General features: G+C 47.8%; 1 protein-coding gene and 1 long non-coding RNA gene across 2 annotated transcripts in view; one reads left to right on the plus strand and one right to left on the minus strand.

Annotated features, from left to right (window-relative positions):
* The first annotated feature begins 2,072 nt into the window (after nucleotides 1-2,072).
* The window catches only part of atp1b2b (ATPase Na+/K+ transporting subunit beta 2b), a 22,231-nt gene continuing 781 nt past the window's right edge, over nucleotides 2,073-23,522 (plus strand). The window contains exons 1-7 of the mRNA XM_048620156.1: nucleotides 2,073-2,241; nucleotides 13,114-13,242; nucleotides 15,336-15,440; nucleotides 16,265-16,470; nucleotides 19,531-19,587; nucleotides 19,729-19,752; nucleotides 21,876-21,971. Coding sequence (XP_048476113.1) covers nucleotides 2,133-2,241; nucleotides 13,114-13,242; nucleotides 15,336-15,440; nucleotides 16,265-16,470; nucleotides 19,531-19,587; nucleotides 19,729-19,752; nucleotides 21,876-21,971 — 726 coding nt within the window. The 5' untranslated portion in view covers nucleotides 2,073-2,132. The remainder of the gene's footprint in view (nucleotides 2,242-13,113; nucleotides 13,243-15,335; nucleotides 15,441-16,264; nucleotides 16,471-19,530; nucleotides 19,588-19,728; nucleotides 19,753-21,875; nucleotides 21,972-23,522) is intronic.
* Nucleotides 16,169-23,522, minus strand: part of LOC125487816 — a 44,584-nt gene continuing 37,230 nt past the window's right edge. The window contains exons 2-3 of the long non-coding RNA XR_007266113.1: nucleotides 19,547-19,711; nucleotides 16,169-16,265 (exon numbers count right to left, since the gene is read on the minus strand). This is a non-coding gene — a long non-coding RNA (uncharacterized LOC125487816). The remainder of the gene's footprint in view (nucleotides 16,266-19,546; nucleotides 19,712-23,522) is intronic.

Consider the following 23,522-nt stretch of genomic DNA (forward strand, 5'->3'; position numbering starts at 1 on the left):
TTTTTAAGAATGACTTATATTAAAAGAGGTAAGCTAAAGGTGGCATATGACCTCCAGAGGATCATGTGACAAATTTCTTTCATACCTCTGCCTCGGGAAACCCCAACAGACCTGATGTTTTTCTTCACTCACGGGATGTGAAAGCTGTTGGTTGATTGCCCCCTTGAGAAGGTGGGGTGAGCTGCCTTCTTGAACCCCTGCAGTCCATGTGCTGTGGGTTGACCCACAATGCCCCTTAGGGAGGGAATTCCAGGGATTCTGACCCAGTGACAGTGAAGGAACAGGGATATATTTCTGAGTCAGGATGGGGAGTGGCTCAGAGGGGGCTTTGCAATGGCTGGTCACTGAACTCAACAGCACAGAAAAAGGCCTTTTGACCCATCATGTCTCTTCCAGTCAAAAACAACCACCTAACTGTGCTAATCCCATTCTCCAGTACTTGGCCCATAGCCTTGTATGTCTTGGCATTGCAAATGCACATCTAAATACTTCTTCAATGTGAGGGAGTGAGTTCCAGATTCTCACCACCCTCTGGGTGAAAAAAACTGATACTGTTCCCATGTACCTGCTGCCCTTGTCCTTCTGGATGGAAGTGGTCGTGGGTTTGGAAGGTGCTGCCTGAGGATCTGTGGTGAATTTCTGCAGTGCATCTTGTGGATAGTACACACTGCTGCTACTGAGCGTCGGTGGTGGAGGGAGTGGGATGTTTGTGGATGTGGTGCCAATCGAGCGGGGGGCTGCTTTTTCCTGGATGGCGTTGAGCTTCTTTACTGTTGTCGGAGCTGGTCCCATCCAGAGCAAGTGGGGAGTATTCCCTCACACTCCTGACTTGTGCCTTTTAGATGGTGGGACAGGCTTTGGGGAGTCAGGAAGGGAGCCATCTCTTGTAGTCATCATGTTCGTTTGTGAGTCCAGTTAAGTTTCTGGTCAATGGTAACCCCCAGGATGTTGGCAGTGATGGGGATGGAGAGATTGATTGAATGTCAAAGGTGCGTTGGTTAGATGCTCTCTTATTGGAGACGGTCAGTGGCTGATGATGAAAAACATTTTAATTTTGGAGGTTTCGAGAGTTTTGGAAGGTAGGAAACATGGCAGCCAAGATCCCACAGACTGCAACATGGTGAAAATTTGGCGAAGGTGACTCGTGTTTATAAATACAACTGATTGTGGGATCAATGTCAGGATACACTTCCTCACACAGATAGAGGGGAGAAATCTGGAATTCTTAACCCCACTCAAAAAATAAAGCTGGGGGGCGGTGGGAGCAGCTGACATTGATATTTTGTTGCTTCTGGGAAAGGGGTGCTTTGTTATGGAAAGGAAGCTGGAAGATGGAGTTAAGATATAGATCAGCCATAATTGGACAGCCAAATAGACTGAGGGGGAAGCTGAATGTCCCTAACGCATCCGAAGTCCACAGAGTGAGAATTAGGTTGCTGGTGATCTCATAGAAACCTATAAAATTCTAACAGAACTAGACAGGGTAAAGGATGTTGCAGGGGAGTTTAGAACCAAGTGGGGTTTGGGCTGGAGTGTCACAGCCTAAAGGAGACCAGGTAGGGGACAGAGATGAGGAGAAATGTCTTCACCCAGAGAGTGGGAGCCCGTGGAATAATCTGCCACAGAAAGCGCATGGGGCCAAAATATCGAATATTTTCACGAAGGAGTTGGATATAGCTCTTAGGAGAAAGCCAGGAACAGTAACGATCAGCTGCGATCCTATTGAATGGCGATGGGCCGAATGGCCTACACCTTGCCCCTATTTTCTGTCTGTTTCTATGAGGGTGGGGTGAAGCCTTCTGAAGTCTAATAGCCCCGAGAACCTTTCCAGCCTTTGGGGGCTGGGGCTGTAGGGGAAGTGCTTGGGAGGCGTGAAAGAAAATAGATTTCAGAGCCTCATGAAAATGTGCGGACAGCTGAATATTAATGGAGGAGGGTGGGGAGAGGATTTGCACGTATGAATGGTAAGCAGGAGGAGGATTATAGAAAAAAAGGTTCAGCCGCATTTTTGACAATCAGTCTGGTCCTTCCTGGCTTTGCAAAGCGCATGATCTGCCGCGTTGGTCCGCAATCATCCTTCTTGACTTTCACCCCAATTGTATTTGTCTCGACCACTTGTAACTGTAGCGAAGATGGCCCCTAAGATGAAGAAATCCTGTGGACAGAGCATGCACGAGTGGAGAGAGTTCTTATGGAACCCAAGGAGCCGGGAGTTTCTCGGCAGGACTGGCTCCAGCTGGGGTGAGTGAGTGAAGTGCCTTGCAAAATGTTTCTGTTCTGTTGTTGCTCCTTGACTGTACAACCCCCTGAGGTCCAGGTCTGTGGGAGACTTGGCAATTATCCCGAGACAAATTTCAATTTCTAAAGTTCTGTATCTCTTGACTGGATTTTCCAAAAGTGAAAGTGAGGTGGTGGTTTCAGACCTGTATGGTGTGTGCTTGGAGAGACAGACAGAGAGAGAGAGAGAGAGTGTGTGTGTGGGGGAAACAGAAGGGTTAATGTTTCCGGGGTCTGGCCCGCGACTCTCTAGACTGGGTGAGTGTGCAGTGGCTAAGTACGAAAATAGAGGCTCTATCCCCCCTCCTGACCGAGTGGGGAGGGGGATAAGGGGCCAGACAGCTTCATCCCCCTCCCCCTCCAAACCCCATCCGATACTGGGCTAGAATCCCTTCAAAATACAGGGGGTAAACACCGCTAGAATTCAGGGCGCAGTTAAAACCCTTTCAAATACAGGGGGCTCGATATACCCTCGTAGGGGGTGGGATTAAACATTAGATATAAGGTATCATCCCCTCCTCTCCAAATATGGGTGTGTGTGGAATATAATAAGCCCCTTAAAGGGGTTAGATATACCCTCGTTGGATGTGGGTTTAAATGTCAGATACAGGGGTTGATTAGACCCTCTTCTCCAAATATAGGGTATAGGTAGACACCACTGGAATATCATAAGCACCTTCTAATACTGGGGTTGGGGGTAGATAATCCTTCATGTAAACATGAGATTACAGGGTTTGAGCCAATAAGGTATAGATAGCTCACACCAGATTCAAAAATTGGGCTGCATGTTCTCCCCCTGTCCCCTACTCGAATCTCAAGGGGGCTAAACCAGGTTTCTGGGACTGCTTCCTTGCAGAAACAGTTAAGGATGGCTACTCAAAATGTCCTGAGCTCAGTCACCTGTCCCCTCCCTCAACTGGGTCAGTGTGCACTGATTGGTGTTTGATCTGGGGCTTGGTGGGGGGTCTACCCGAGTGTCCTCAGACTGTGGGGCTGGGGAGGGGTTAGACATGGTGGATGGGGATTCCCTTCATCGGGAGGAAGGGTAAAAGAGGTGGGTTCACTGCTTGGGCTCAACACCCAGCACGTGGAGAGTATACAAAACGAGAGCAATCTGTTCCAGCGTTAGAGCTGGGGATAGTGTCTGATAGATTCCACGTGACAGATGGGATTTAATCCCACACGGACCTCAATCCCTTCTGCGTCCTACACACAGAGGCTAAAAGGAAATAGATATGTATCCCAGTCCTAGGCGATGCAGATCCTTATCTGACTGATGTGGACTTGCTGACTGCCTGTGAGCTGGGTTGAGATGGGTTTGGGAAATGAGGATTTGGGTGAAGGTCAGCCATAATCTCACTGAATGATCTGGAAGAGCTGAATAGACTCTGAATACATTTGGAATAATGTGTTCAGTTCTGGTCTCCCTGCTGTAGGAAAGATACTGTTAAACTTGAAAGGGTTCAGAGAAGATTTACAAGGATGTTGCCAGGGTTGGAGGCTTTGAGCTATAGGGAGAGGCTGGATAGGCTGGGGCTATTTTCCCTGGAGCGTCGGAGGCTGCGGGGTGACGTTATAGAGGTTTATAAAATCATGAGGGGCATGGATAAGTTGAATAGCCAAGGTCTTTTCCCCAAGGGTAGGGGAGTCCAAAACTACAGGGCATAGGTTTAAGGTGAGAGGGGAAAGATTTGAAAGGGACCTGAAGAGCAACTTTTTCACGCAGAGGGTGGCGTGTGTATGGTTAGAGGTGGTGGAGGCTGGTACAATTACAACATTTAAAACGCATCTGGATGGGTAAATGAATGGGCCAAATGCTGCTGGATTATTTTAGGATATCTGGTCTGCATGGGTGACTCTCGTCCCTTCAGGAAAGGATGGATTTGAAACAGATGGGATCCACAGGCTTAGATGTCACCCAGTCTGTGTTGAATCATTGCCAGCCCAGGGCTCTAAGTGCTCAATATTCCAACCTCAAACAATACAGGTAAAGTCACCTGAGACTACCACACCAAATGACTGACAAAGTGGTGGATGTGGGTACAGTTACAACGTTTAAAAGACATTTGGATAAATGCATGAATAGAAAAGGTTTGAGGGGATATGGACCAGGAGCAGGAAGGTGGGACTAGTTTAGTTTGGGATTATGGCCAGCACGGACTGGTTGGACCGAAGGGTCTGTTTCTGTGCTGTATGACTGGTCTCCCAATAGAGAGAGACAACAGATGGTGTCTCAACCTGAGGGTCGCCACGCCTGAGGCAAGGGGAGAAGTTGAGAAGGAGAATCCTCTGTCGGTGTAGGACTTGAACCCATGCTGTTTGCATCACGGTGTTGTAGCCCGGCCAATCAGCAATATTACCTGCATGTTAATCTGGGTTCAGAGCTGTACTGGGATACAAAGCACTTCATTATAACATTTATTGAAGCTAATGCATGACTCAGCAGCTGTAGCATTATGACCTGAGTGATCCTGTAAGCACTCAGTATTTCACTCCATTCCTCACACCCTTCCCCCATGATCTATTCCTGTGCTGTTTCTCAAAACCCTGTAGGTGGTTGTAGCATTTTACCGTCACAGAGTCATACAGCTGTATAGCATGGAAACCGACCCTTCAGTCCAACACATCCATGCTAACCCAGATATCCTAAATAAATCTAGTCCCATTTGCCAACATTTGGCCCATATCCGTCTAAACCCTTCCTATTCCTAAACCCGTCCAGATGCCTTTTAAATGTTGTAATTGTACCAGCCTCCACCACTTCTTCTGGCAGCTCATTCCATACATGCACCACCCTCTGTGTGAAAAAGTTGCCCCCTCGGGTCCCTTTTAAATCTTTCCCCTCTCACCTTAAACCTATGCCCCTCTAGTTTTGGATTCCCCTACCCTGGGGAAAAGACCTTGGCTATTCACCCTATCCATGCTCTTCATGATTTTATAAACCTCTATAAGGTTTCAATCTCTTATGCTCCAGGGAAAGAAGTCCCAGTTGATCCAGCTTCTTCTTATAACTCAAACCCTTCAGTCTTGGTAATATCCTTGCAAATCTTTTCTGCACCCTCTCCAATTCAATAATATCTGAAGGACTTCAGTGAATGTGGTGAGGCCAGGAAGTCTGGGATTGTTTTCTTCAAAGCAGTGAAGGTTAAGAGGGAGATTTAATCGAGGCATTTAAAATCACAACGGGGTTTGGTAGGGTAAACGAGGAGAAACCTCCTAGTAGCAGTAACCAGGGGGAACACAGATTGGCAAAAGGACCCCCGGGGTGGAATCAAAGAATCCCCGCAGTGTGGAAACAGGCCGTTTGGCCCAACAAGTCCACACGGACCCTCTGAGCAACCCACCAGGACACATCCCCCTATACCCACCTAATCTACACATCCCTGGACACTATGGGACAATTTAGCACGGCCAATCCACCCTGACCTGCACATCTTTAGATTATGGGAGGAAACTGGAGCACCTGGAGGAAACCCACACAGACACAGGGAGAATGTGCAAACTCCACACAGACAGTTGCCTGAGGAGGGAATTGAACCTTGGTCCCTGGTGCCGTGAGGCAGCCGTGCTAACCACTGAGCCACCGTGCCAGAGAGATGAAGAGAATTTTCTTGACAGATGGAATTATTGTAGTCTGCTCAGGTGGCATCTTAAAGAATTTTTAACAGCACAGAAGAAAACCTTTCCGTCCATTGTGTCTGAGCTGGTTATTAAGCATCTCGATGCTAATCCTATTTTCCAGCACTTGGTCTCTAGTTTTGTATGCAATGGCATTTCAAGTGCTCACCTAAATACTTTTCAAATGCTGTGAGGGTTCCTGCCTCCTCTGCCCCTTTCAAGCAATGAGTTCCAGACCCCTACCACTGTCTAGGTGAAAAACAAATTCCTCTAATCCCCTCTAAACCTCCTGCTCCTTACCTTAAAACTCTACCATCGCCTGGTTACTCTACAAAGGGGAAAGGTTTCTCCCTATCCATCCTGTTTTTGCCCCTGAGATCTTTGTACACCTCACTCAGATTATGCCCCATTCCACCCCCTCAGCCCTTCCCTGCTCTAGGGAAAACAATCCCAGTCTCTCTTCATCGTGGATTCGCTCCAGCCCAGGGAACATCCTGGTGAATCTCTTCTGTACCCCCCTTCAGTACATTCACATCCTTGTGGGGACCAGAACCGCACACAGTACTCCAGCTGTGGTCTAACTAACGTTGTACACAGCTCCACCACAACGTCCCTGTATTGATTCATAAAGACAAGTATCCTCTATGCCTTTCTGAGCCACCTTATCCCTTTTTCTGCTGCCTTTGACAATCTATAGACATGCACAGCAAGATCCTGCTGATCCTCTGTACATATGAGGGTCCCCAATTCAATGTGTACTCCCTTGGCTTGTTCATCCTCCAAAAATGCATCACCCCACACCTTTTTTTAAAAGTAAATTCCATTCTTGAAGAGAAATCCATTTGCAGGACAGTGGAGCATGAGATAAATTGGATAGATCTTTCAAAGAGCCAGCACAGACAAACTGGGCTGAATAGCCTCCTTTTTTTATTCATTGACAGCATGAGGGTGTCAATAGCCAGGCCAGCATTTATTGCCCATCCCTAATTGCCCAGAGGGCAGTTAGGAGTCAACCACATTGCTGTGGGTCTGGAGTCACATGTAGGCCAGACCAGGTAAGTATGGCAGTTTCCTTCCCTAAAGGACATTAGTGAACCAGATGGGTTCTTCTCCCCCAACAATTGACATGGTCATCGTTAGACCTTTAAATTCTGCAATGGTGGGACTTGAACCCAGGCTCCTGGAACGTTACCTGAGTCTCTGGATTAACAGTTCCACTAGGTCCTTGCCTCCTGTTCTGCATTAATGTAGCATTATATTCATCAAGTGATCTTTGGAATTCTCTACTCGAGAGGGCTGAGTTTGCCTTGCCATTGAGCATGTTCAAGCCTGAGATCGAAAGGTTTTTAACTGTGCAGGAACTGAGGGAGTTGTGTAAAGATGGAGTTGAGGTTCCCAATCAGTCCTGACTGTATTGAATGGTGCAACAGGCTATAGGGAGAGAAAGGCCTCCTCCTGCTATTGCTGCTTTTCAGATTGGAACTTGCACCTAAACACCAGTGCAACCTCTATAGGGTCGGTCATGAGTACAGGGTAGACAACTGTGGCAGGTGTGAATGGGAATTGTAACAGCATCACATTTTACCAAAGAAGCCAATTGCTTGAAGTAGGCACTTAATCAAAGCAGGGGATTACATTAATCACAGGAGAGAGGTTATCATTGGAGCCTAACCAGTCGAACATGTCCTTCCCACTGTGTGTTTAAACGTCCTCCAGGAAGGCAAGCAGGATCACCCCATGTGGGTAAAAACCAATGCTTCATTCAAATTAATGACCTGATTACAATCTCTGCAACAACACATTACTTCAGCGCTGACCCTCCAACAGTGCGGCGCTCCCTCAGCGCTGACCCTCCGACAGTGCGCCGCTCCCTCAGCCCTGACCCTCCGACAGTGCGGCGCTCCCTCAGCGCTGACCCTCCGACAGTGCGGCGCTCCCTCAGCCCTGACCCTCCAACAGTGCGGCGCTCCCTCAGCGCTGACCCTCTGACAGTGCGGCGTTCCCTCAGCCCTGACCCTCCACCGGCGTGATGCTCCATACCCCATTCTGAGTGCATCTCTCTGTCGTGCTCCCTCTCTCTCTCTTCCCCTCCTTTCTTGTCTGAAAGGTACTAACCATGGCTGTGTCAATGCTATCACTATTGGGAACAAGGTAGGTTTGGGTGATAACAGTTTTCTCAGTAGCATGGGCAATGAACCAGCATTGGAACAGCACATTCAGGCATCCAGACAACAGAGCTAACGAGCTAATTTAGTGGGAATGTCAGCGCCGATTGCTGCTCACTGACTACTGAGTGTAATGTGTAACAGGGGCCTGTTATGTTGACACACACAGCTTTTCTCTGAGAGAGTTACTCCCACAGTGCTAGTGGTGTTGTGCTGAAGATGGCCAAAGGTACAATTGTGTCCTAATAATGTACTGTGCGTAAACTCTTGCCTAGTGTGCTACCACAAACCCTGCTGGGATACTGGGGTCCGTTGCATGGAATATGAAAAAAAAAACATGGAGCCACTTGTGGTGGCCATTCAGCCCCAGGAAACCACTGCTCTCCTCAGTCTTCACCACCGAGTTCCAACTTGGAATGGTAATATGTTCCATCATTGAGCCTTCTGTCTTCAACCTTTTCGTATATCCCATCCTCTGTTCATCAACATCCTCATAGCGCCCCGCCTTCTCTGACAGCTGATTGGATGACCCATGCATATCGAGTGATCCATATATAAAAAGACCAGAAATTGCTGGAGAAACTCAGCAGGTCTGGCAGTGTCTTTGGAGAGAGAAACACAGTTACTGTCATGAGTGCAGTGACTCTTCTACAGAACTGAGATGAAGGGTTCTGAAGAAGTGTCATAAGAGACAGGAACAGGAGTGGGCCATTCAGTCCCTCGAGCCTGCACTACCATTCAACAGGATCATGGCCGATCCGACATTCCTCATGTCCTGAGGAAGGGTCACCGGACCCGAAACGTTAACTCTGTTTTCTCCTTCACAGATGCTGCCGGACCTGCTGAGCTTTTCCAGCAACTTCTGTTCTTGTTCCGACATTCCTCATGCCCACTTTCCTGCCCTTTCCCCACAACCCTCGATTCCTCAACTAAGCAAGAATCTGTCTCAGCCTTAAATATACACAAGGTATCTACCCCCATAGCTCTCTGTGGCAAGGGGTTCCAAAGACTCTTAACCCTCACGGGAAATTCCTCCTCATCCCAGTTTTAATTGGCACTCCTTTATTCTGAGACTGTGCCCTCTGGTCCTATAGGACTTGAAGGGTTAACTCTCTCTCTCTCTCTCCACAGATGCTGCCAGATCTGCTGAGTTTTGTTTCAGATTCCCAGCATCTGCAGTACTTTGCTTTTATTTGGATGGCCCATGTATGCCAGTCAAAACCTGAGACTCACCCACCTTCAATAAATAAAATGGAGTTAGTTTTCATTTAAAAGTTAATGAGGATCCAGGTTCAGCCATTCATAATTAGGCTGCTACAGGAGTGCCTTGAAAACAAACCTCACGACTACATGATTCACAACGAAGATACATCCTAGTGAGGAAGGAGGCCTTTGAGGAGAGGGATAGACCAACCAGGGTTAACCAGGGAATTAAGGAAAACATTATAATATTTTGCACACTTTTCTTTCAGTGTGGCAAATATTAATGGTAACCAGATAATGGGAACATTTTAAAAGATGCCAATTGAAAAAAAAAAAGGAGAAAATAAACTTTGAGGTCAAACTAGCGAGTAACATAAAATCAGACAGTAAGAGCTGTTTTAAATATATAAATAGGAACAGAAAGGCCAAATGAACACAGGCCCCTTAGAGAATGAGACTGGGATATAATAATGGGGAACCAGGAAATGGCAGAGGATTTGAATAAAGTCTTTACTGTAGAAGACACTATTAACACTTCAAGAATACAAAATAATCAAGGAGACCATGGATGGGAGAGGGAGAGAAAATAAATATAGTAACTGTCATTTAAGGAAAAAGCGCTAGGGAATCTAATGAGCTCAAAAACCAACAAGTCTCCTGGGCCTGATGGGTTACATCTTTTTTTTATTCACTTGTGGGACATGGGCTTTGCTGGTTGGCCAACATTTACTGTCTGTCTCCAGCTTCCTTTGAAATGAGTGGCTTGCTAGACCATTTCAGAGGACAGTTGAGAGTCAACCACATTGCTGTGGGCCCGGAGTCACATGTAGGCAGTTACCTTCCCTAAAGCATATTAGTGAACTAAATGGGTTTTCTGACAATTGACAATGGATTAATGGTCATCCAGATTATTATTGAATTCAAATCCCACCATCTGCCGTGGCAGGATTCAAACTCAGCCCCCTAGAACATTACTTGGGTCTCTGGATTAATAGTTTAGCAATAATACCACCAGGCGATTGCCTCCCCATCCTATGCCACTGGATACACCAGTAGAAATGCACTGGCCGCATGGTGGCTCAGTGGTTAGCACTGCTGCCTCACAGTGCCAGGGACCCGGGTTTGATTCCAGCCTCGGGCAGCTGTCTGTGTGGAGTTTGCACATTCTCCCCATGTCTGCGCGGGTTTCCTCCCACAGTCTAAAGATGTGCGGGCTAGGGTGGATTGGCCATGCTAAATTGCCTGTAGAGTTCAGGGCTGTATTGATTAGGTGGGTTATAGGAGGATGGGTCTGAGTGGGATGCTCTTAGGCTCAGTGTGGACTTGTTGGGCCGAAGGGCCTGTTTCCACACTGTAGGGATTCTATAATTCAAAAAAATCTTCCAACAATCCTCAGATTCCAGAGAATTGGAAACTTGCCAACGTAACCCATTTATTCAAAAGAGAGACAAACATCAGGTAACTATAGACCAAGTAACTAATTGGCTTAACATGTCACTGGGGTAAGGTTAGAGTCCATTATAAAGGATGTAGTGGCAGCAGTTCAGAAATACACGGTATGAATAAGCAGAGTAAGCATGGTTCCATGAAGGGGAAATCATGTTTGACAAATTTATTAGAATTCTTTGCAGAGGTCACCAGCAGGATAGATAAGGAAACCTGGTAAATGAAACATATTTGGATTCCCAAAACGTGTTCGATAAGGTACCACACATAAAGCTACCCAATAAGATAACATCCCATGTTGTTGGCGGTAACATATTCGCATGGATAGGGGATTGGCTAACTCAAAAATGTTGAGTTGGAATTAAAGGAGGCATTTTCAGGATAGCAGCCTATAACAAGGGATCAATGCAGGGGATCACACTTATTTACATTATGTCCATGACTTGGATGAGGAAAGTGAATCAGAGATAGTAGGAACTGCCGATGCTGGAATCTGAGATAACAAGGTATGGAGCTGGATGAACACAGCAGGCCAAGCAGCATCAGAGGAGCAGGAAAGCTGACGTTTCGGGTCTGGACGCTCCTTCAGAAATGGGGGAGGGGAAGGGGGCTCTGAAATAAATAGAGAGGGGGGGAGGCGATGATAGAAGGTGGATAGTGGAACAGATAGGTGGAGAGAAGACGGACAGGTCAAGGAGGCGGTACAAGTGAGTGTAGGTAGGGAGTTGGGATGGGGATTGGTCAGTGATGAGGGCGGGGCAAGTAGTTGGGAGGGAAGACGGACAGGTCAAGGAGGCGGGAATGAGGCTAGTAGAGGTGAGGTGAATGTAGGTAGGAAGTGGGGTGGGCATTGGTCAGTGAGGTGGGAGGAGTAGATACGTGGGAGAAAAGACAGACAGGTCAAGGAGGCAGGGATGAGAGGGGTGGTGGTCTTGAGATGAGGTCAGGGGTGGGGAGATTTTGAGGCTTGTAAAGTCCACATTGATACCATTGGGCTGCAGGGTCCCCAGGCAGAATATGAGGTGCTGCTCCTCCAGTTTCTGGGTGGCATCGTTGTGGCCCAGGATGGACATGTCATCCAAGGAGTGGGAGGGGGAGTTGAAGTGGTTCGCGACGGGGAAGTGTTGTCGTTTGTCACAAACCGAGCGTAGGTGCTCCACAAAGCAGTCTCTGAGCCTCTGCTTGGTCTCCCTGACGTATTGTTGTCAACTTTGCAAATGTCACAAAAATAGGTAAGAAGCAAATGGTGAGGATGACACACAGACTCTACAGAGGGACATAGACAGGTTCAGTGACTGGGGGAAAACTTGGCAGGTGAAATATATCTGGGAAAAAGTGCGGTTATGCATTTTGGCAGGAATAATAGAAGAGTTGAATAATATTTAAATGGTGAACGACTGCGGAAAGGGATTTGAGGGTCTGTTTAATGAATCACATGAAGGTACAAATAGGCAACTGTAAATATGCTTTAGTTAATATCCTACGTTAGAGCAAACCAATGGTATTTGTAAAACTGTACTTAACAGTTGCAAAAATGTTTTTTACAGGAACAGGAGGCTATTCAGCCTCTCTTGTTTGTTACACAGGAACAGCAGGAGGCCATTCATCCCCTCAAGCTGGTTCCCCCTGCTTAGCCTTCATATGCCTAACCTTTAATTCCCATGAAAAATCCTCTCACCGTCAGTTCTGAGGTATCCAATTGAGCCCTCAGCTTTGGCAGGTTTATCTTTGGGATGGAGGGGGTGCTTGTGTGGAGGAAGGATTCCAGCTTTCCACTCCCCTTTGTGTGACAAAGACTGTGCTGCATTTAGGGGGAACCTGGTGGAACACACTCTGGAGCACGTTATCAAGGGATCATGTCAATGGGTTGAGGAAGGTGCAAGGAAACTTGTGTGGAGCATGGAGCATTTGGGCCTAATGGCCTGATCCTGACATGTAGCACTCTCTAGTAAAGTCACCATAGTCCCAGACGGCCACTCTCTCGTTACAGAGAGATGACTGGTGGTGGTTTAACCTGAGGGTCACCACACCTCTGGAGAGGTTGAGAAGGAGAGCCCTTCATGGTAACCTCAGCTGGTGCAGGAACTGAACCCACACTGTTGGATCACTCTGCATGGCAAACCAGCCTTCCAGGCAACTGAGCTAACCATGACCCCACCCCACCTTGGGTTTAATGCAAAGGGACACTCACCCAATGCACAGGGCATGCCGATCATAGGACACTGTATGTCGGCGAGACCTAGCAACGAGGGCATAACCTAACCCCTGCACCCTTATTGGGGGTAGGAGGGTGGAGAATGGGCTAATTGCATCTAAACCTGAATGGGGGAGGGGGGACTGTACGAGCTGCGACTGTGTCCTGTGCTAACACACTGATGCCCTACAATGTTCTGATCTCTTGCAGCACTGATTCTGATGTTTTACGTAGTCTTTTACACTTTCCTAACTGGTCTCTTCAGCCTGACCATGTGGGTGATGCTCCAGACCGTTAATGAATACACACCAAAGTACCAAGATCGGATCACAAACCCAGGTAAGGCGTGTCTGTATGCGTGCGTGCGTTGATGCCATAGCCTCACCGAACATCCTCAGACAGCACCTTCCAAACCCACGATCATTTCCATCCAGAAGGACAAGGGCAGCAGACACATGGGAACACCACCCCCTGCACGCTCTCCTCTGAACCACTCATCATCCTGACTTGGGAATATATCACCTTCAGTGTCGTTGGGTCAAAATCCTGGAATTCCCTCCCTAAGGGTCTCCCTACAGCACGCGGACTGCAGCAGTTTAAGAAAACAGCTCACCACCGCCTTCTCAAGGGGCAACTAGGGGCAGGCAATAAATGATGCCCACATCCCACGAATGAATAAAGAAAAGAATAATGGCTCAAACATATTTCTGCCATTTTCAACAAGATTGGGAACACATGGAGGCAATTAGAACCTGCTTTGCCCTTGAATTAGATTCTGACAGCTCTGTGAATCCATTGAGTGTATCCCCCATTATCCCTTACCCATCATACAAGTGGAGTTTGTTCAGCAGGTAGAGGTTTGTTACATAATAGTAGCTTGTGACGTTAAGTCTGAGTTACGTGATTGGGATGGGACAGCATTCCAGATTCCACTCACCCCCATCGAAAGATCAGACTCAGATTTCCCCACCCATTCCTAAGCCCCGTCTCCCGCCGTTAGAGAAAACAGTATTGATCCTATTTTATGCCCTTCATGTCTGCCCCCAGATCGTTCTGGCCAATCCACGCTCTACCCTGCCACCCCCTCCTCCAAGGTTCGTGGGGAGTGGCGGGGGGTTCTCAGAACTGAACCTGTTACCCCAGCGACAGAGATCAAACAATTGTCATCTTCACTCCTTTGTATTCCGGCTCCATTCTGGGAAAGGCCAACATTCCATTAGTCCTTTTGATCACTGCCTCTACCTACCCATGAGGTTGGTATAAACGACCTGGACACTTACCACTTCCTTACAAGGTTGCTGATCGTCAGGGTCACAGGACATTGACACATTTAGTCCCTCAGACCTATTCTGACATTTGACTAGATCGTGGCTGACTTGTCTACCTCGAACTCAGTTTCCTGCATTATTCTCACGTTCCTTGATTATTTTTACAATCCAAACGACGGCCTCTTCTTCAATATTTAACAAAAGGTTCTGTCAATGAGGTGAGAGGAAGCTCGTTTGGAGTGTAAACGCAGGCCGGTACGGAGCAGTGGGGCTGATTGGCCTGTGTCCGTGTCTTATATTTCAAGGCTGACATAGAGAGGCTCTTGATCAGGAGGGGGGAATAGAGGGTTATAGGGAAAAGGGCTTGAAAGTGGACATGAGAAGTGTTGGGTCAGTTGTGATCTTACTGGGTCATGGGGTGGCACGGTGGCTCAGTGGTTAGCACTGCTGTCCCACAGCCCCAGGGACCTGCATTCAATTCCACCCTCAGGCGACTGTTTGTTTGGAGTTTACACATTCTCCCCATGTCTGCGTGGGTTTCCTCCGGGTGCTCCAGTTTCCTGCCACAGTCCAAAGATGTGCAGGTTAGGGTGGATCGGCCGTGCTAAATTGTCCCGCATTGTCCAGGGATGTGCGGGTTAGGGTGGATCGGCCGTGCTAAATTGTCCCGCATTGCCCAGGGATGTGTGGGTTAGGGTGGATTGGCCATGCTAAATTGTCCCGCATTGCCCAAGGGATGTGCGGGTTAGGGTGGATTGGCCGTGCTAAATTGTCCCGCAGTGCCCAGGGATGTGCGGGTTACGGTGGATTGGCCGTGTTAAATTGTCCCATAGTGCCCAGGGACATGCAGGTTAGGGTGGATTGGCCATGGGAAATTGCCCTGTAGCATCCAGGGATATGCAGGCTAGGTGGATTAGCCACAGGGAATGCAGGGTTACAGGGATAGGGAGGTGGGTCTGGATGGGATCTTCTTCAGAAGGTCAGTAGGGACTTGATGGGCTGAATGGCCTGCTTCTGCACTGTAGGGACTCTGATTCTAAATGATGGAGCAGGGTCCTGTTTCTTATGGTCACATTATGGTAAGAGATGTCCATCTGGAACAGTACTAGTTATGGGGTTGACAGTTTCTGGCAAGCGTATCACCAATGGGGTTTCCTCTCCTAGGTCTGATGATCCGCCCAAGGACAGACAGCCTACTTGTTACGTTCAACATAACACAGGAAAGCACATGGCAGGCACACGTCCAAGCCCTCAACGCGTACCTGGACTGTGAGTAGACCTTGTGGAGCAACCCTCACTGACTTTACCCCTCTTCACTCTCTGACCCTTTTCACTGCCAAGCCTATAGCAAAATCCTAGAACTGTTACAGCACAAGTGGAGGCCATTCGGCCCACACTTTCTGCCTTCAGTAGATTCATCATCAGCAATCCCCCTCTCTAATACGAGGCAAGCTTCTGACCCGACTGGAGAGAAAGGTGATGTGGACGGAAGGACTTTATTTTTCACTCGTGAGATGTGGTCAGCATTTATTGTCCATCCTTGGCTGCCCTTGAACTGGGCGGCTTGCTGCGAAATTTCTGAAGGCTGTTGAAAGCCAACCACATTGGCTGTGGGTCTGGAGTCACATGTAGGCCAGACCGGGTGAGGATGGCAGTTTCCTTCCCCAAAGGACATCAGTGAACCAGATGGGCTTTTCCTGACAATCATTAATGGTAGCCAGTAGATTTTGGATTCCAGATTTAAAAAAGAACTTCACCACCAACACCCGGGCAGGATTTGAACCTGGGGTCCCCAGAATATTAGCTGAGTTTCTGGACTAATAATCTAGTGATAATACCCATTACATTGTCTTAAAGATAAAGTCAGAGGGCACACGACATCAGGTTATAGTTCAACTGGTTTACTTGAAATCACAAGCTTCCATAGTGCTGCTCCTTCGTCAGGTCAGCCCCCACACAAGGAAGAGGATTTACCCCGAAGTATAGCTCAGCGCCCCCTTTAATAACCTTCTTACACAGCATTCCAACGTTTGGAAAGGGGTCGTATTCCAGCGGTCGGACATCTGATGGTGAACCTTTCTCTGCTCCTCCAGCCTATAATGACAGTGTCCAGGTTTCAAACAACGTCCAGTGCAAGCCAGGGACATACTACCTGCAAGAGGACAGCGGGGATGTTCGGAATACCCCAAAGCGGTCCTGCCAATTCAACCGGACCATGCTGGGCCAGTGCTCGGGGCTAGAGGACAAGACATATGGATACAGTGAAGGGAAACCCTGCATCCTCGTCAAGATGAACAAGGTGAGTTAGTGAGACGGTGGCTCAGTGGTTAGCACTGCTGCCTCACAGCGCCAGGGATTTGTGTTCGATTCCACCCAATGTGTGGAGTTTGCACGTTTTCCCTGTGTCTGCGTGGGTTCCCTCCAGGTGCTCCGGTTTCTTCCCACAGTCCAAAGATGTGCAGGTTAGGGTGGATTGGCTGTGTTAAATTGTCCAATAGTGTCCAGGGATGTGCAGGTTAGGGTGGATTGGCCATGCTAAATTGTCCCATAGTGCCCAGGGATGTGCAGGTTAAGGCATGGGATGGGCTAGGGTGGGGGTTGGGGTGCTTTTCGGAGGTCAATGTGGACTCAATGGGCCGAATGGCCTGCTTCCACACTGTAGGGATTCTCCGAGACTACTCCCACCAGCCTTGTGTGATGGAATTGAACCATCTATAGCACAGCAGGAAGCCAATCGATTAGTCTAGTCCATGTTGGCTCTCCGTGGAGCCATCCAGTCAATTTCTTACGCCCCCCTGCAACTTGATCCCATAGCCCCTTCCATTTTCCTTCAACACTAACACCCCATCCAATCCAATTTCCTATGGAGATCACTTTTCAACCATTCCCTCTGCCCCCGCCCCACCCCAGGTCATTACCACTCGCTATGTAAAGAAAATTTAATTTATTTATTTTCTTTATTCATTCATGGGATAAGGGCATCACTGGCCACACAGCATTTATTGCCCATCCCTAATTGCCCAGAGGGCAGTTGAGAGTCAACCATTGCTGTGGGTCTAGAATCACATGTCAGCCAGACCAGGTAAGGATGGCAGTTTCCTTCCCTAGAGGACATTAGTGTACCAGATGGGTTTTTCCGACAATCGACAATGGATTCACGGTCATCATTAGATCCTTAATTCCAGATATTTTTGTTGAATTCAAATTCCACCATCTACCATGGCAGGATTCGAAACTGGGTCCCTGGATTAACAGTCCAGCAATAATACCACTAGGCCATTGCCTCCCCATTGTCATGTGTACCAAGATACAGTGAAAAGTGTTGTTTTGCGTGCTAACCAGACAAACCATAGCTTACATAAGTACATCAGGGTAATAGAACAGAATGCAGAACGTACTGTTACAAACAAGGTACAGAGAAAGATCAACTCGAATATGGGAGGTCCATTCATAAGTCTGATAACAGCAGGGAAGAAGCTGTTCTTGAATCTGTTTTCAAACATGTTTTCAAACTCTTGTGGCTTCTGCCTGATGGAAGACGGTGGAAGAGATTATAACCGGGGTGGGAGGAGTCTTTGATTGTGTTGTCTGCCTTCCCAAAGCATAGACAGAGTCATAGAATCCCTAGTGTGGAAGCAGGCCAATCGGCCTATCAAATCCACACTGACAGAGCAACACCCTATCTATCCCTGTGACCCTGCATTTTCCATGGCTAGTCCACCCAGCCTGTACATGTTTGGACTATGGGAGGAACCCAGAGCACCCGACAGAAACCCGCACAGACACAGGGAGAACATGCAAACTCCATGTAGTCAGTTGCTTGAGGGTGGAATGAACCCAAGTCTTTGGCGTCGTGAGACAGCAGTGCTAGCCACTGTGCTGCCCAATGGAAGGAAGGCTGGTTTGCGTGATGGACTGGGCTCTATTTGCAACTCTCTATAATTTCTTGCTCATATAATAAAGAATACCCAGCTCATATAAAACCCCTCCACCACCACCACCATCACTCTTGTCCCAAAACCTTCAATCTGTCTCCCCTAAGTCTTGCAGGATCACTGAATGGGGACAGTTTTTCTTTCTTAATAATCATTGCCATTTTATACCTGTTCAGTCAAACCTCCTGTTCACCACCTTCACTCCAACGAGAACAACGCCGACTTTCTCCAACCTCACCTTGGAACTAAAATTCCCTCGAGCCAAGAACTGTTCGGGTGAATCCCACCTTGCAGCCCCAAAGTCCCTCCCAGGCAGAGATGAATGGAACTCGGCGCATTGCCCTAGATGGTGCCTAGACTGGACTTTACAAAGGTTCAGAATACCATGAGCTCAGTACCTCCTTGTGAAGCCAAGATGCTTTGCTAATCTTGACTCTCTCAATAAACTCTGTCACCTTCACACAAACATTCAGGTTCTTCTCCCCACTTGCCCCATAGGGGAGGCAACGGCCTAGTGGTATTATCGCTGGACTGTTAATCCAGAGACCCAGATAACATTCTGGGGACCTGGGTTTCAATCCCGCCACAGCAGATGGTGGAATTTGAATTCAATAAAATATCTGGAATTAACAATCTATCAATGACTGTGAATCCATTGTCAATTGTTAGGAAAAACCCATCTGGTTCACCAATGTCCTTTAGGGAAGGAAACTGCCATCCTCACCTGGTCTGGCCTACATGTGACTCCAGACCCACAGCAATGTGGTTGATTCTTAACTGCCCGCTGGGGAATTAGGAATGGGCAATAAATGCTGCCTGGCCAGGCATCCCATTAATGAATAAAGGAAAAAAAAACATTGCTCAGCAACTGTGCCATTAAGTAGCACATACCACTTAATTTAAAGCAAATCACATTACACACAGAATTTTCCATCACTTTATGTTTTGGCATAAAATACATCAGCATGACATTAGACCATTCAGCCCATTATACCTCTGTCTGCACTTTGAAATAGCAACCAATTAGTCCCACAGCCCTCGATCCACATGTTGGAGGGTCAGCACCAAGGGAGCGCCGCACTGTCGGAGGGCCAGCGCCGAGGGAGCACTGTGTTGTTTCGGTGCCTGGACTAAGATGTTTTATCCCTTTTGTCCTCACAAGCGATCCCATGACCACCACTCAAGAAAGGGCAAGATTGAGCTCTCCCTGCTGCCTTGGGTTCCAACATTTATTCCTCAACCATCGATAAAATGGAATATCTGTTGATGATCCCCGTGCACTTGCTGTCTGCAAATTGGCGCTGTGCTTCCCGCACTGCAACAATGGCCACACTTGCAAAAGTGCTCCCCCGACTGTGAACGTCCCGAGAAGGTCGCTATGGAAGTGCACAAGATTTCCCATGTTCTTTTATTGTTCTTTTCAGATTATCGGGTTCCTACCTGGCGAAGGGAAGACACCGTACGTGTCCTGTGAAGGAAAGGTCAGTGACTGGCTGGTAGAGTCCTGGGCACCTGACACATTGGCCGTTACTCCAGGCAGCAGCTTCTAAGCTGAACGGATCTTAACCATCTCTCTCTTTCATTTCATCCCCTCTGCCGTCCATTCTATTGGATCATCGTAGGCAAAAAATGAGAAAAACGAGTGGGTAAGGTGCCTGGACATTAGTGGAAGACACTAGCTCACAGAAAGCTGTCTTGCTACGATGATGAGTCACTGAATCCTCCCTCCCTGTGCAGTATATCCCTCCCTGAGCAGCTGACCCTTGACCTGCAGATCATTGGGGTCTGAGCATCTACCCTTTTGTTAAGTCTATGAACGAGGGGTGGGGAAGAGCTCGGTGTTGGCTTCTAGATTATTCCGTAGAGTCTAGCCAATTCCGCCAGTGCTGCCTGCTCTTCCAATGCTAACCTTCCTCGCTTTAACTCCCTAGGGTCTTGCTGTTGCTCCTGTAGCTGTCCCTGGTGTCAAAGAGGTACAGAGTTGGCCTAATCCACTGTTGCACCTTGGGGATAAAGAGCAGACCTTCATCCAAGGGGTAACATGGACCAGCCAGAGAGCCTCGGGTCTTTTCAGGGGTGCTTTGATGGTTCAGAACTTTCCAAAACAACAACTTGTATTTAGATAGAGCCCTAACTTTAGTAAGGCCTACCCAGGGCGCTTTGCAGAAACAAGAAAGTGGGGGTGGGGTGTTTGGCATATTAGGTGACCAAAATCTCAGTCAAAGAGGTCGATTGTAAGCAGTATCTCTGAACAGGGGAGGGGTGGGGGGGGGGGGGGGAGAGAGAGAGAGAGAGAGAGAGACGGATGGGTTTAGGGAGGGGAATTCTAGGTGAAGGCACGGCTGCCAACGATGGAGTGATGGGAAAGGGATAATGGCCAAGAGGCTGGAATCGGAGGAGCACCGAGATCTTGGATGGTGATGGGGATTGAAGAGGATTTGATATTATTTCTTGAACGTGAAAGTTGGTGGTGATTGGGTCAAATATAGTGCATCAAAACCACCAGCATTCCACAACTTGACTGAACTGCCGATGACAGTGGAGCAAGGTTCCAGGCAGGTGATAGAGAGGGTCCCTCAGTGTCAGCCGGATATTAAATATCCCACGGCCACTATTTCGGAGAAAAGCTGGGGAGTTCTCCCCACATCAATAATTCAATCCAAAAAATAAAATCAATAATTCATAATGCTCTCTCCCTTCATCTGCTCATTCACTCCTTGTCACCGTCTCTCTCTCTGTCCATCTCTCTTTTTCTGTCCCTTCGTCTTTCTCTCTCACTCACTTTCTCATTCACTCACTCCCTTTCACTTACTCTCACTGGTTTTTCACTTTCTTTCGCTCTCCTCCACACTCTTTCATTCTCTCTCTCACACTCACTTTCACTTTTTTTCTCTCTCACTTCTCTTCACACTCATACTCTCTCTTTCGTTCTCTTTCTCTCACTTCCTCTTACACTTACAGTCATTGAGATGTACAGCACGGAAACAGACCCTTCAGTCCAACTCATCCATGCCGACCAGATTCCTAAATTAATCTAGTCCCATTTGCCAGCATTTGGCCCATATCCCTCTAAACCCTTCCTATTCATAAACCCATCCAGATGCCTTTTAAATGTTGTAATTGTAACAACCTCCACCACTTCCTCTGGCAGCTCGTTCCCTACAAGCACTATCCTCTATGTGAAAAAGTTGCCCCTTTAAGTCCCTTTTAAATCTTTCCTCTCTCACCTTAAACCTATGCCCCTCTAGTTTTGGACTTCCCCTACCATGGGGATAAGACCTTGGCTATTCACCTTATCCATGCCCCTCATGATTTTATAAACCTCCATAAGGTCACTCCCCAGCCTCCGACACTCCAGGGAAAATAGCCCCAGCCTATTCAGCCTCTCCCTGTAGCTTAAACCCTCCAACCCTAGCAACATCCTTGTAAATCTTTTCTGAACCCTTTCAAGTTTCACAACATCCTTCCTATAGCAGGGAGACCAGAATTGAACGCAATATTCCAAAAGTGTCCCATCCAATGTCCTGTACAGCCGCAACATGACCCTCCCAACTCCTACACTCAATGCACTGACCAATAAAGGCAAGCATACCAAATTTTCTCACTCCTTTTCACTCTTTCTCTCTCTCACACTTCCTTTCAATCGCTCTCTCTCCGCCACAAATTTATGAACCCTGTTTGATGAGCTCTTGCAACCCAACTATGTGTGAATTCTGAATTGGATTCGGCCAGTGGAAACGAGTTATTGAAATGCCTTTTCCTTGTTTAGACCAAAGACAACAACAAAGTTCACGAACTCCAGTATTTCCCTTCCAATGGGACCTTGGACCTAATGTACTTCCCGTATTATGGAAAAAAGGCACATGTGAGTAAACTGGCTTGTAACTCAGGAACAAAATCAAAGTTGCTGGAAAAGCTCAGCAGGTCTGGCAGCATCTGTGAAGGAGAAAACAAGAGTTAACGTTTCGGGTCCGGTGACCCTTCCTCAGAACACTTGTAACTCCCCTGAGTCAGCACGCGCAGGGACTTCATGGTGACAATGGAGGTGGCTGGGGTGTTGGTAAAATGTGTGGCTGGTTACCTTGCCCCAATGGACACCACATCAAGTGCTCCCTCAACTTGTCCCAATATAGGGATGGCATTTAGCGCAAGAACCAATGGGTGTGCCTAACAGCATTGCAATGATGCACAAAGCCCCTAGCCTCCCTTTGCCCATTTCCCCTTAAATACATACAGGAGAACCATGGAAACGACTTAGTGCCAAAATCCTTCGCAGGACTATCAGACAGAATCTAACTCTGAGTTAGATCGGAGGCTCGGTCAAAGAGGTCAGATCTTAAGGAGACTCTTAAAGGACAGAGAGGGAGAGAGAGAGATGGGGTGGGATGTGGAGAGGTTTAGTGAAGGGGAAATTGAGAGAGAGAGGGAGAGAGAGAGAGAGAGACAGAGGTGGATGTGGAGAGGTTTAGTGAAGGGGAGATTGAGAGAGAGACAGAGGGGGATGTGGAGAGGGTTAGGTGAAGGGGGGATTGAGAGAGAGACAGAGGGGGATGTATGGAGAGGGTTAGGTGAAGGAGGGATTGAGAGAGAGAGAGAGGGGGTGATGTGGAGAGGTTTAGTGAAGGGGGGATTTTGAGAGCTCAGGGCCCAGGCAGCTGGTGACACAGCCGGCAACAGTGGAGCGATGGGACATGGATGATGACTGGAATCGGAGGGACACAGAAAATCTGATGGACACATCTGATGAGCAGAAGTAGGCTACTCAGCCTGTCTAGTCTGCTCCACATTTCAGTGGTTGATCTGAGAATCCTCAACTCCCACTTCTTCCCCAGAACCCTCAATTACCTCACTGATTAGAAGTCTGTCTATCTCGGTCTTTAATATAATTAACGATCCAGCCTCAAAAGCCCTCTGCGGTAAAGAATTTTGGGGAGATGGACCCCCATCTACAGGAATGCTGATTTAGTGCTATTGCGTTTTTCTGACCCTTAAGAGCGCTGGCCCCTCTTGCTCCCTAATCCAGAAGCTTGCTTTTGTCATGTTAAAAAAAATGTGCAAAGTCTCACATCCTTCATGCCTCCCCAGCCTTGCCAGGGTGCCCCAGTCTTTGTAAATTGGCCTAGTAGTACTATTGCTGGACTGTTAATCTAGAGATCCAGGTAATGTTCTGGGGACCCAGGTTCGAATCCCAGCAGGGCAAGTGGTGGAATTTGAATTCAATTAAAATCTGAGATTAGGAGTCTAACGATGACCATGAATCCATTGTTGATTGTTGGGGGAGAAACCACCTGGTTCACTAATGTCCTTTAGGGAAGGAAGCATGCCATCCTGACCTGGTCTGGCCTACATGTGACTCCAAACCCACAGCAATGTGGTTGCCTCTTAACTGCCCTCTGGGCAATTAGGGATGCGCAAT

The sequence above is a fragment of the Rhincodon typus genome, chromosome 45 (assembly GCF_021869965.1).
Source record: "Rhincodon typus isolate 14 chromosome 45, sRhiTyp1.1, whole genome shotgun sequence".
Classification (NCBI taxonomy): Eukaryota; Metazoa; Chordata; class Chondrichthyes; order Orectolobiformes; family Rhincodontidae; genus Rhincodon; species Rhincodon typus.